At 42.8% G+C, this 14,369-nt stretch overlaps 1 protein-coding gene across 1 annotated transcript; it reads left to right on the forward strand.

Annotated features, from left to right (window-relative positions):
• Positions 1–2,630: 2,630 nt before the first annotated feature.
• LOC130360979 (probable G-protein coupled receptor 148) lies at positions 2,631–4,459 on the forward strand. The gene has a single exon (XM_056563539.1). The coding sequence runs from the start codon at positions 3,410–3,412 to the stop codon at positions 4,457–4,459; it is 1,050 nt and encodes a 349-aa protein (XP_056419514.1). The 5' UTR covers positions 2,631–3,409.
• Positions 4,460–14,369: the final 9,910 nt, after the last annotated feature.

Raw genomic sequence — 14,369 nt, forward strand, 5'->3', positions numbered from 1 at the left:
GGATCCACCACCAGCCTGCCGAATCCTGACAAGGGCTTTTTAGTATTTAGTGTTTTCTTATTGTGTGTGTATATATATATATACAATACAGGAATATGGGTGCACTACTATTGTAGTCCGCTGCAGGCATCCTCCATTGTATGCATTTTTATGCTGGGGATCGCCCTTAGCAACGGACTACAAGGGCAGGATCTGCTCCCCCAGTATAAATGCACAACCGCATCTGGGGTTGAGCACCTCCAGCCATTTGAGACCAGATTAACCCCCCCCCCCAGTAGGCTGGTAGTATCCCAGATTAACCCCCTCCCCCCAGCAGGCAGGTAGTACCCCAGATTAACCCTCTCCCCTCAGCAGTCAGGTAGTAACCCCCAGATTAACCCCCTCCCTCCAGCAGGCATGTAGTACCCCCAGATTAACCCAAGAGGGGGGTTCATCTGGGGGTGCTACCGTCCTACTGGGAGGGGGGTAAATCTGGGGGTACTATATGCCTGTTGGAGGGAGGGGGTTAATCTAGGGGTACTACCTGCCTACTGGGGGGGGCAAGTTAACCCCCTCCCCCCCATTAGGCAGGTAGTACCCCCAGATTACCCCCCCCCCCGTAGGATGGTAGTACCCCCAGTTTAACCCCCCTGTAGGAAGGTAGTACCCCCCAGATTAACCCCCTCTCCCCCCCCCCGTAGGAATGCAGTACCCCCCAGATTAACCCCCTCCCCCCCCACCCTGTTAGAAGGTAGTACCCCCCTGATTTACCCCCCCCCCTGTAGGAAGATAGTACGGTGCCACAGATTAACCCCCTCCCCCCAGACCCAGTAGGCAAGTTGAAATAACATTCACTCACTCAGCGCAGTAATCCTGTGAGCCGCGTATTGTCACGTAACACGTCACGCTCTGGGGCCAGCGTCCTTGAATTCAGCGTGACGTCATGATGGTCATGTGACGGCAGTGACGCGCGGAAATACAAATCCCGGACCAACTGAAGGTGAGCCAGAGCGGAGCGGGGCGGGGCACAAAAAGGAGCAGGAGGCAGCGACTTCGGGGGCACAAAAAGGAGCAGGAGGCAGCGCTGTGCGCCTGATGGAGCAGGTGAAGGCGAGGGGGGGGGGGTGCTGAAGGACGGGAGGCCGGTCGGGCACAGATGGGGGGGGGGTGCTGCGGAGCTTCTTGGTGTCATCCCATTTGGTTGGTGTCACCCGGTGCAGGCCTCACCCCCCCGCACCCGGGTCGCAACGCCACTGCCCCTGCTGTTAGTACAATGTTATTTATTGTAATAGGTATATAGTCAGTATGCTAATGTATAGACAGTATAAAGGACCTTTGGAGGACTAATGTAATTGTCTAAAGGACCTTTGAGATGTCACATGTTATGTTTATGTTACCCAGAGAGTAACCAGCTTAACACATAACCCGGAGCTTGACCTATGGGCTTCTAGTTCAGCCCCCTTTATAAGGAACAGAGGTGCTGCAATCTCTCTCTTTTGCCTCTTTTTTCTACTGTGATACAGTCAAGACCAGATGTCTCAGTGCTAGTGTCCAGCTACCAGGAAGGCCTCAAACCTAACATCACTTCCAGTAAGTCAAGTCTATGTCTGCTGTCGCTACCTACAGTCCAGTTAAGTCTAAAGTCCATTACAAGTATAATTGGTCCCAGCAAGCTGCGAGGTCCTTCTGTGTTCCTGACCACCTCTCTTGGATTCTGGCCGAGCTGTAGAGACTATAATAACTGTCTGACCTCAGTAAAGCCCCCGTTAAACCATAACCTGGTCATGGACTCTCATTTCACTGCCTAGCCATTGGGATAGCGGAGATATCGTTTGGGTGGTTCCCGATACCCAAAAAACACTATGGTGTCACAAACATTAGGGGTTAATACCATCTGCCTCATCCACCTACACCGCTACACCCCCTGGTCTCGCCATTTACCATGGCTCACCACATATATATATAACTTTTTTCTTTTTTCAGCACTTTTTTTAAAGCAATCATTTGATTGCTTTTTACAGTTCACTGCCATAGTATTATGTGGCAGGAAACTGTCAAATCGGTGATCCTCTAGTACAGTCTGTTTGAGGCAGACTTTACAGACTTTACAAGGTCTTTAGAGGGACAAGTGTGAACCATTGTAGTACTGTTTTACAAAGTTATTAGCCATATTTTTATTAGTCTTTAATTACATTTGAGACTTAGGACTCTATTAGGCAACATGATGCTCACTGTAAACAAGCTAACATTTCATGAATTGGTAATGATATAGAGAGCCTGTTACAAGACTTGAACATCATGCATAGAGGGCCACACAGACAATTGCTATATTGTTCATGTGGCCCTTTGCTGCCATCACTTGTTGGCCACACATCCTTTTTTGCATGGGAGATATGTGGCTGATGGCTGATGATTTTTTGATCAGCCCTGTTACACAAGACCATATTGGCCTTTTTGATCGATAATGTCGCCCTGTCTCATGGGGCCCTTATTGGTGTTTCTACATCTTTGATATGTTGAATTTTTGCTTTCTGAAAAAGTTGTGTCAAAATGTATAATCTCTTGAGAAAGATTTTTTTTGACCTAGTGTCCTTATATGAAAAAAGGTTACTCTTGTTTCTGTGAAATTTCTCTTATTCGGGAATGACAGAAGAATGCAAAGTATTAAAAGTGGTATTAAAGTCCAAAGTAAAGGTAAAGCATGGGAAATAATAAAATGTTTGTGGTTTGGTGTTGTATATTGATCTGCTTAAATCTGTTTGTTATAAAAAGAAAAAAATTGAGAAATGATTTTCAAGACTTTATGGGGTATAAATAAGCATGATAGCAGGTTTATGGTCAGCAGGAAGAACAGATGTGTTTTCCTCTATTTACTCTCTACATAAAGCCATTTAACACTGATGAATGCAGAGAATGGAAAGATAATACAGACTTGAAATTTTGCATTATCTTGCGTAAAAGGGCACGCTTCATTTCAGTTGTTGCTATAGATGTTTATGTAGGTACAAAGTACAGGCATCTCTATCATAAGCAGTCAGCTTCTTCAGTTCTATATGTTTCTTCTTATCATCAGATATTATGATGACAGGTGCAGGAGATACAATCGATACGCCATGACCAGAAACTGCTAAAAGTTTAGGTTAAGTCTGGTTTATGGCTGAGCATGAACATCTTGTTCTATATGCACTCAGTGATGTGCTTGGTCAAGCAGATATCCCATCTGTTGCTTCAATGTGAGAGTGGATGGAACAGACAGAGACGGGAAGCAACAGGCAGACACGCTGCTGTGGGATTCCTACCTTTGTGAATATGTATTAAACCATTTTCAACGCTAACAGGATGTTTGTGCCTCGAATCTGGGTTTTTGGACATGAGCATTAATCCAAATGACATTGTTCTTCTGGGGGACCCCTGGATCTAAGGAACGGACATGAACTCTTCGGGCTGTGCTGTATCACTGATATCTCAAAGAGATGTGGACAATTTCTCCCAAAATGTGGCCAGCCTATATCACAGTTGGCATCCAGAATCAGCGTTCCTTCCCTTTCACCTAGAAATGAAGATGTTTCTGCTTCCAACCACCATCTGCTTTGTGGCTGCCATTCTAGTGACACCTCTTATTCTGTTCTCTATCTTTTCCAACTTTAGTCTGCGTAAGGAAACTCGCTTCCTTCTCCTTGGAAATGCCCTGGTTTCAGATTTAATATATCTGTTTTTGTACACTATCAGCACAATATGTAACATGATCAACATACATATCCCTAAGCATGTGTGTGCACTGCTTCTATTTTTACTGGCTGCAACCTACGGCGGTGGAGTTCTAACGGCAGGAGGAATGGTGGTGGACACGTACCTGGCCATTCTGTGGCCTCTACATTACTTGATCCTCGTCCCTCCATCAAGAACTAAAAAAATGATTGTCTTGCTATGGTTCTCCTCGTACCTCTTTGCTGGCATCTTGTTTTTAGGCTTGTACTTTACTCAAGAACCTATTCCATGCCAATATGATTTGTGTTCTCTTCCAGTCATACTTATTATGACCTTACATGGTGACCAAACAATAAGGCTGTTCCATATTCTTTTTATTGTATGTTTTCTATTATTCTTTTCAATGATTTTGTGCTGCTACATATTCCTGTGTTACAAAACCAGAGAAAGTGGTTTGTGGAAAGGTGTTTCTTCCAGGGCCAGCGTCACGTTCTTGATGCATCATGTCATCCTAGGGTTCTACTTTTGTCCTCTTCTTCTTCTGTTGGCAGAATCCTTATTATACATGAATCACGTTATAGGTCTAAAGATTGGAATACTGATCACATTGACCATTTGTAATGTTCTAATTGTCTTGCCAAAGGGTATTTCTCCATATCTATATGGGCTCAGATATAGGGAGATATATAAATCTCTCAGGCTGTTTTGCAAATTTAAGTGGCACAGTTTTGTAACATTAGCTACAGATAGACTTGGGGGTAATACAAAGTGAGATGTCACTACAAAATGTATACTGTACATACCAATAGCATTCCAACAGCATGTTCACACTAGAGATTACATCCTGCTCCTTTCTTTTATATATAGAATAATTACTATACTCCATGGTTTGATCCACAGTATGTATTATTGAGTATGTTTAGGACACTCTGTACAGGGAGACCTGGGTTTTGTAGGAACCTCAGTTTATCGCTCCATAAACAAGTCATTAGAGTGTGTATATTCTGAATGTTTCACAAATGGTAGAAAAGCTTTTATTTGTGGATAGTTATCTGGCTGAAAGTGTAAATTTTGTGTAATATATATATATATATATATATATACAGTATATATTGCACAAGGAATATCATAATGAACAAATTGTATGGTAAACTGTATTTCAGTCCACTAGTGCAATGGATTTGGGTATTGTTATTATGTTATGTTTACACAGACAAAAGATGCACTGTTTTGAAAACGTGTTGATTTCTGTGTCAAAAACAGCTCAGAATCATCTAAAAAACCCTTGCACTATTTACTTCCATTGGTGCCATGGAATCTCTTAAAAAAGAAGTGACAAGCTTTAGGGCACCCTTTTCCCACACTGCCTGCAGCTCGAAAAAAGCTGCTGTGTAGCACTTCACATGGGTGCATCTTTTGTCTGTGTGAACATACCCTTACTTATATTTTTCTGTTAGAAAAACACCAATTAACATACAATCTGCTTAAAAATTGAGTAAATTAGCATTTGGTGTAGCTAAAAGCATAAAAGGATACTTATGGTTACATAGTTACATAGTTAGTATGGTTGAAAAAAGACATACCTCTATCAAGTCCAACCAGGGAATTGAAGGGAAGGGTGTAAGGGGATAAGGGGAAGGGATGTAGTTTTATAATTCTGCAAAAGCATTAATGTTATTTTGTCCCAGGAATGTATCTAACCCTGTTTTAAAGCTATTAATTGTTCCTGCTGTGACCAGTACCTGAGGTAGACTGTTCCATACATTCACAGTTCTTATGGTAAAGAAGGCGTGTCGCCCCTTTAGACTAAACCTTTTCTTCTCCAGACGGAGGGAGTGCCCCCTCGTCCTTTGGGGGGTTTTAACCTGGAACAGTTTTTCTCCATATTTTTTGTATGGGCCATTAATATACTTATATACGTTTATCATATCCCCCCTTAAACGTCTCTTCTCAAGACTAAACAATTGTAACTCCTTTAACCGTTCCTCATAGCTAAAATGTTCCATGCCCCATATTAGTTTAGTCGCACGTCTCTGCACCCTTTCCAACTCCGCAGTGTCCCTTTTATGAACATGTGCCCAAAACTGAACAGCATATTCCAGGTGAGGCCGTACCAATGCTTTATAAAGGGGGAGTATTATGTCCCTGTCCCTTGAGTCCATGCCTCTTTTGATACATGACAATATCCTGCTGGCTTTGGAAGCAGCAGCCTGACATTGCATGCTATTCTGTAGTCTGTGATCTACAAGTACACCCAGATCCTTCTCTACCAGTGACTCTGCTAGTTTAATCCCCCCTAAGACATTACGATGCATGCAGGTTATTAGTACCCAGATGCATAACTTTACATTTATCCACATTGAACCTCATTTGCCAAGTGGATGCCCAGACACTTAGTCTATCCAAGTCATCTTGTAACTTATGCACATCCTCTATAGACTGTACCATGCTACAAAGCTTGGTGTCATCTGCAAAGATAGAAACAGAGCTGTTAATACCATCCTCTATATCATTGATAAATAAATTAAACAACAGCGGGCCCAGTACTGAACCTTGGGGTACACCACTAATTACCGGGGACCAATCAGAGTACGAATCATTGACCACCACTCTCTGGGTACGATCCATGAGCCAGTGTTTAATCCAGTTACAAACTAAAGTTTCCAAGCCCAAGGACCTTAACTTACCTGTCAGACGTCTGTGAGGGACAGTATCAAACGCTTTGGCAAAATCCAGAAACACTATATCCACAGCCATTCCTCTGTCAAGGCTTCTACTCACCTCTTCACAAAAGCAAATTAGATTGGTTTGACAACTTCTATCCTTAGTAAACCCATGCTGGCTATCACTTATAATACTATTATCCCCTATGTATTCCTGTATGTAATCCCGTATAAGTCCTTCAAACTATTTACCCACAATGCACGTTAAACTTACCGGTCTATAATTGTGTCTCTTATTGAAGATATATATATGTATATATATATACACACTTAAATAAATATAATATATATATATATATATATATATATATATACAGACAAAGGCATATTCACAGTGTAGGGTCCGTCCCAGGAGGCTACCTTATCGCGGTGGGACGGTCCAAGCTATTTGACCGCCGGCGGAGACAAATTTGCGAGCTAAGTGCCTCACTATTTCATAGTTTCACATTTGCATCTATTACACCATAGCTGTATAGCTCTCCATGTTTTAACTGCATATTCATGTTGCACCTATATCCTTGTGCTGGCAGTGTGCTGCTGCATTCTTCTGTTGCTGTATATATATATATATATATATATATATATATATATATATATATATATACAATGCAAATAAAAACGGCACAACCAATATCCAGAAGAAAAGTGAAGTTAGGGGTGCCCGCATAGCTGGAACCTGGGTCCGTCGGTTCCTCAATCCAATCAATAGTAAATATGATGCAGCACTCCACAAGTTGCAAAGAAAGGGTGGTTTTATTCCATCATGTGCATAGACAACGTTTCACCAGTCTCACACTTGAAAAAGCCAGTGTGAGACTGGTGAAACGTTGTCTATGCACATGATGGAATAAAACCACCCTTTCTTTGCAACTTGTGGAGTGCTGCATCATATTTACTATGATATATATATATATATATATATATATATATATATATATATATATGTAATATTGTTTTACAGTTTCATGTCTAAAAATTGTGCTAGTTGTTGGAGCATCACTATTATATTTGGTCATATTAAAGGGGTACTCTACATTTAGTTCTGAATGCTGTGTGCATGCTGCAGGGGTTGGCCACGCCCCCTCATGCCATCACTCAAATCTATGGGAGGGAGCGTGATTCCCATAGACTTGCATTGAGGGGCGTGGCCTGACATCATGATGAGGGCGTGGCCCACCCCCTCAGCGTGCACACAGCGTTCAGAACTAAATGTTCCAAATGCTGGCCAGTGGAATCCCCTTTAAGTTAAGGCCTCATGCTTGCTAGTGTGTTTCGCAACATACAACCTCTGCTTAAAGAGCCATAAAAAAGTACTGTACATACAGAAGTAAGAAAACATAGGGCCCTACCATACCTATGATATTATACAGAGTCATATTCAGGTTGTATACTGATTTATTTTCCATAAAATCATATTATGTTCTACTGGATGCCATATTATAGAGATCTTTTTTGGGGGCAAGCATTGTTATATGGGAGAGTGTCCCCATAACATAGCGGCATATGGAGCTTATAACATTACTTTAAAGCTGCCAAGTGCCTGTCTGTTGGTTCTGTGCACACAGCTCTTCAGCCCTGCAATGTTGTGCCAAAAAAGGTTTTTGTCAAAGTCAAATGAAGCCCCAACCGCAGGGACCCCCACTATCCACACAATGAGAGCAGTCAGATTCTTCTTTTATCGTGGTGTATCCACATGACATAATATCTACATTTGTCATTTGAGATTATATAAAACATATTATAGACTTACAATGTATTTCTGTAATATATAGATTTGTTTGTAAAATAAATGTTATACTGGTGTGCCATCTGACATTTTTCATGTACATTTTTCATTATTCCTTCTTTGTATTCATATTTTACATTGTTTTGCTATGGCAACACAGAACTCGCATTCATTCTGGCATTTGACTCAATTTTGTTACATTGATGACTAGTACACGGACAATGGGGGAGGCTTATCAAAACCTGTCCAGAGGAAAAGTTGCTGAGTAACCCATAGCAACCAATCAGATCGCTTCTTTCATTTTTGCAGAGGCCTTTTCAAAAATGAAAGAAGCCATCTGATTGGTTGCTATGGGCAACTCAGCAACTTTTCCTCTGGACAGGTTTTGATAAATCTCCCCTCAATAACTTTAACCTCAGTATGTTTATCAGTCCTTATGGTGTATGTCCGTCCCTTTTTTATGGCCACAGAGGTGATCCCCAGATGATCTGCTACGCCATGTAAATGTCAGGAAATCTACTTTCCCATCTGCAGCACAGAGGTTTATATGACTATTTTGCAGTATTCAGTAAAGAAAACAGGCGTCGAGTTCTGGGGAAAAAAAGGGTGGGAACTCATTCAAGATTTTCTATTAAGGGCTGGTCCTGCTAATGGGAACAGTGTTCCTGCTGTGAAAAAAAGTGCAGGAACTAAGTTCCTACGCGTTCCTGCAGGACTTGAGCCCTGAAAGAGAACATTTGCAATGCAGCCTACCAGCCATTAGCTAGTTTCTTCAACCAACAGGGGGCCATTGTGTACAAGGTAGGCTGCTCTGTGCATGGCAGTGGTGGCATGAAAAATATTGATTGGCTAGCTTAGTGCCTCTCCCTCCCTGCCCTAAATCCTAACTGCACCAGGGCACATGCCCCACTTTCCCCTCCACAGTGACTGGCAAAAGTACTCGGCTCACTCTGACCATTTGTGGGTTTAGGAACACAATCTAAGGGCTGGTTCACATCACGTTTTCTCCCATACGGGAGCGCATACGGCAGGGGGGAGCTAAAACCAAGCTCTCCCGTATGCCTTCGTATGTGCTCCCATATGTAATTCATTTCAATGAGCCGGCCGGAGTGAAATGTTCGGTACGGTCGGCTCATTTTTGCGCTGTATGCGCTTTTCCCCCGGACCTAAAACTGTGGTCAACCACGGTTTTAGGTCCGGTTGTAAAAGCGCATACGGCACAAAAATGAGCCGACCGGACCGAACATTTCACTCCGGCCGGCTCATTGAAATGAATTACATATGGGAGCACATACGAAGGCATATGGGAGAGCGTGGTTTTAGCTCCCCCCTGCCGTATGTGCTCCCGTATGAGAGAAAACGTGATGTGAACCCAGCCTTACAGAAGGTTTGCAAAAGCATTGACATCCCTAACCTCAGTAGACTGTCCTACCCTGTTCATAAAGAATTTGTCATATTGTGTTTTTAAAAAATATAAAATTAATTTTGATAAGGTTCCTGTGTGACCTTCATGCCATCCCAGGCCATCGTTTCATACCAATTTTGTTGTATACTAAAGCATAGTGGACTAGTCGCACATGTGTGATGCTGCTTTATGCATTGTCTGTGCCACTGCAAAAGATAGCCAAGCACCTGTGGATCAGGAACAAGTGGTCAAAAATGGAATACCCCTTTAATATCTAAAGACTTTATAGCAGGTACAGGATAAACTGTCTAAAATGACAAGTACAGATGCTGGCTACCTTGCCAGTTGTCCAGGACCAGCATTTCACAGGAGGTACACAGCCCCTTCATTCTAATGGTTTGCACAGTATTTTGATACAGATTCAACACATCAAATCCAAGTCCCATTGATTTCACTGGGAAATCCTTGACCTTGTGCACATTTTTATGCAGAACTTTTTGACGCAAATTCCTCATCTGCTTCAAGAATTTCCACACAGATTTGTCTCTTTTAACATCTAATAACAACTCAAAAAAAAAAAAAAAGAATTTTAATCACACTTAACTTTCCTCAAATCCCATGCTGGTGCTGACCCCTTTCTCAGTGCTCTGTCACCCAGAGGAGCTCAGGACCATCTCCTGCAGACTGCACATAATGTCATCACTAGTGTTGCTCGCGAATATTCGCAATGCAAATTTTATTCACGAATACTGCATATTCGCGAATTCACGAATATTCGCGAATATAGCACTATATATTCATAATTACGAATATTCATTTTTTTTTTCACAGTACACATCACAGTGATCATCCCTCTCTGCTTCATGCTTGTGTGGTGTAAAAAAGGCCCTAATACTACTGTATGAGACTGGTGTACGAATTTTCGCATATGTGAAAAAATTGCATATGCAAATTTTTGCATATGCTAATTTTCGCACATGTGAATTTTCCTTTATGCTAGTTTTTGCATATGCAAATTGAACGTGAATATTACGAATATGCAAATTTTGTGAATATATGACGAATATTCGGCGTATATTCGCAAAATATCGCGAATTCGAATAAAGCCTATGCCACTCAACACTAGTCATCACACGTAGCCTGAAGCATAAGCCTGTGCACCGCTGTGCTACAGTACACAAAGTGTACTGTTTACAGCTGGACTCCCTGCTTCTGTACAATGCTGAGTGGGGATGCATACATTGTATGCATCGCTTATCATTTAACAATGTTAGGGGGGAAGTTAAATGGCCACTGTGCCACCTGGCAGCTGCACTCGTCACACCCTAGCTACAGCCCTGCCATGACAACTTACATAGATGCACTTATACATGCATTCACCACCTACCTAGACAACCCATACACACTGTAACCACTCACATAGACACACATATGCATGTTTATGACACACATGGACACACGTTTGCACACAATCACACATAGTCACTCATACAACACACAATCACCACATAGTTACACGTGCAACACACAATCACTTAATAGTTACAAGTACACATACACTATGACATGCATACAGAGAGTCACATATATAGAGCATAATATTCTCACAGAAATTAATGGCTACTTATTAATGGCTGCTGATGAGGCCTAAAAAAGGAAAACACATGAAGTGGCATGACAGAGGGCAGCTGGACTTCATCTTCATGTCAGGGACCCATGCCTGTCCCAGTGTAGAACATGGCACTGCAGGGGGATGCAGGACAGTATTGGGTAACAGGGAAACTAACAGCTGGTTCATCCGCACTCAACCCTAATCACAGGCTTATAGTGCGGTTTAACCGGATTAAAATCATGTATTACTCACACGGAAGGAGGCAAAGCCCGTCATACCCAGGATACCTGCTTTCGCCCCCTCTACTACTATATGGCTGTCCACCTCATAAACATTAGTGAGACCCCTGTGAGTGTGAGGGGGGTGGGCATATGGGAACAGAGGTGGCGGAAGCAGGGATGCTGGGTACTTAGCAAAGGACAAAATTTACATATTAGTAATGGAGGCTAATACATTTTATATCTCCAAATAGGTGGCACGTATGTGAGTGAGTAATAATTTTTTTAATATTCTTTATTATATATTTTTTTTCACATACAAAATCTTTAAAAACACATCAAAATCAGAGGATTCCATTCTAATGTCCATTCACATAATTTCACATATTCTTCTTACAACATAAGCTCTATTCTTACCATATCCCCTATCCCCTTGTTATTATTAATCCCCCCTGGGCATCCCCCCTGGGCATCCCCCCCTGGGCCTGGGCATGAGAAAAAAAAAAAGACTCAATACTCCTCTACCAATTACTCCATATTTTTTATCCAATTTTGTTATCCTTTTTTCCCCCTTTATACATAGTTGTTCTTTACTTTTCACCAACTTCATCTCCTTTCGCAATTCCTCTATACTGTAGAGCAGGGGTCCTCAAACTACGGCCCGCGGGCCACATGCGGCCCGCCGAACACATTTTTCCGGCTTGTCTGTCCGGCCGCTGTCTGGGACATCCCTGTGTCCCGAAAGATGTTTTCGGGACACATGGATGCGCTTTTGGAGACCCCGCGTTTACTTTAAAAACGCAGGGGCCGTCGGGAAGGTGGCGCACGCAGGGACATCTCTGACGCCGTGCGTGCGCCCATAGCAACGGGGCACGGAGGAGCGGGGCAGCGATGAGGACGTGCGCTGGCCAGCTAGGTAAGTGTTACCAGCGGCACGTCGGCTTCAGTGCTCCGACCACCCCGCTCCTTCGGTCCCGGGGCTTACTGCTATGTCCGGACCGGAGGAGCGGTGGTCGGAGCACTGAAGTGGGGCAGAACACAGGCATACAGCCTCCAGCCATACACTGGCTGGAGGCTGTATGTCTGTGGGGGAACATACTGCGCCTAATGTGGGGGGAAATACTGCACCTAATGTGGGGAGCTATACTGCACCTAATGTGGGGGAAAATACTGCACCTAATGTGGGGGAACTATACTGCACCTAATGTGGGGGAAAATACTGCACCTAATGTGGGGGAAAATACTGCACCTAATGTGGGGGAACTATACTGCACCTAATGTGGGGGAAAATACTGCACCTAATGTGGGGGAACTATACTGCACCTAATGTGGGGGAAAATACTGCACCTAATGTGGGGGAAAATACTGCACCTAATGTGGGGGAACTATACTGCACCTAATGTGGGGAACTATACTGCACCTAATGTGGGGGAAAATACTGCACCTAATGTGGGGGAAAATACTGCACCTAATGTGGGGGAAAATACTGCACCTAATGTGGGGGAAAATACTGCACCTAATGTGGGGGAGCTATACTGCACCTAATTTGGGGGAGCTATACTACACCTAATTTGGGGGATCTATACTGCACCTAATGTGGGAGATCTCTACCGCACCTAATGTGGGGGAAGATGCTGCACCTAATGTGGGGATCTATACTGCACCTAATGTGGGGGAACTATACTGCAACTAATGTGGGGAGAACTATACTGCACCTAATGTGGGGAGAACTATACGGCACCTAATGTGGGGAGAACTATACTGCACCTAATGTGGGGAGAACTATACTGCACCTAATGTGGGGAGAACTATACTGCACCTAATGTGGGGAGAACTATACTGCACCTAATGTGGGGAGAACTATACTGCACCTAATGTGGGGAGAACTATACTGCACCTAATGTGGGGAGAACTATACTGCCCCTAATGTGGGAAGAACTATACTGCACCTAATGTGGGGAGAACTGTACTGCACCTAATGTGGGGAGAACTGTACTGCACCTAATGTGGGGGGAACTGTACTGCACCTATTGTGGGGGAACTGTACTGCCAACCCTAATGTGTGGGAATTACAACCTAATGTGGGGGGAACTGTGCTGCGTACTTAAAGTAGTAGTCCACTAATAAGATATATGTGTGCATCGGAATTTGTTCATGTTTTATCTATAGTCCGGCCCTCCAACGGTCTGAGGGACCGTGAACTGGCCCCCCTTTTAAAAAGTTTGAGGACCCCTGCTGTAGAGGGTCAAATCGGGTTAACCCAATTGCACAATATCAGCAGCCTGGCATTAAAAAGGGCTCTACCTACAATTTCTTTGCTTCTCCCCAGGCCCCCCGTATCCCCCAATAGTACGGCTGGGACAGTCCCCGGGATTCTCTACCCTATTTTACCTTCTTTCTCTACAATTACTTCCTCCCAATATCTAGCTACGTGGTTACATGCCCAGAAATTGTGTAAAAGATCTGCATTTTCTAAACTACATTTCAAACATTTTGATAAGTTCTTAGCTCCTATTTTCTGAAGAAATGATGGTGAATAGTAAGTCCTATGTAAAATTCTAAATTGTGTAATTTTATGCTGCATATTACATGATAACATGATACATTTTCAATATTTTTGCCAATTCTTTCCCAAGCTTCCTCCTGGAGGGGGTCTATAACCTTTGCCGATTTTTTTTTTATATTCATCATTCCATTTGTACCTGTATTTTCATTTAAATTTTTATATAATATTGATGCTCCCTTTTTTTGAGACTATCCATTTTAATCAGTGCATCTATAAACTTATGGTGATTAATTTTAAATATATTCTTATCCACAGTGTTATTGACTGTATGCTGAATCTGTGTGTGCATAATACAACCAATCTTCCTCTCCTAATCCATATAGATCTTTAAAGTGTTGCAACGTGTGCACCTTCCCATTATCAAACATCTGTCCTATTCTACTCACCCCCTTCCTTTTCCAAAAAATTTGATGACACATTAATAATTCAGCT

Source organism: Hyla sarda, chromosome 3 (assembly GCF_029499605.1).
Source record: "Hyla sarda isolate aHylSar1 chromosome 3, aHylSar1.hap1, whole genome shotgun sequence".
Classification (NCBI taxonomy): domain Eukaryota; kingdom Metazoa; phylum Chordata; class Amphibia; order Anura; family Hylidae; genus Hyla; species Hyla sarda.

Bases quoted from the DNA above. Each gene is read 5' to 3' on its own strand.
- LOC130360979 (XM_056563539.1), top strand. From the start codon at position 3,410: ATGAACTCTTCGGGCTGTGCTGTATCACTGATATCTCAAAGAGATGTG.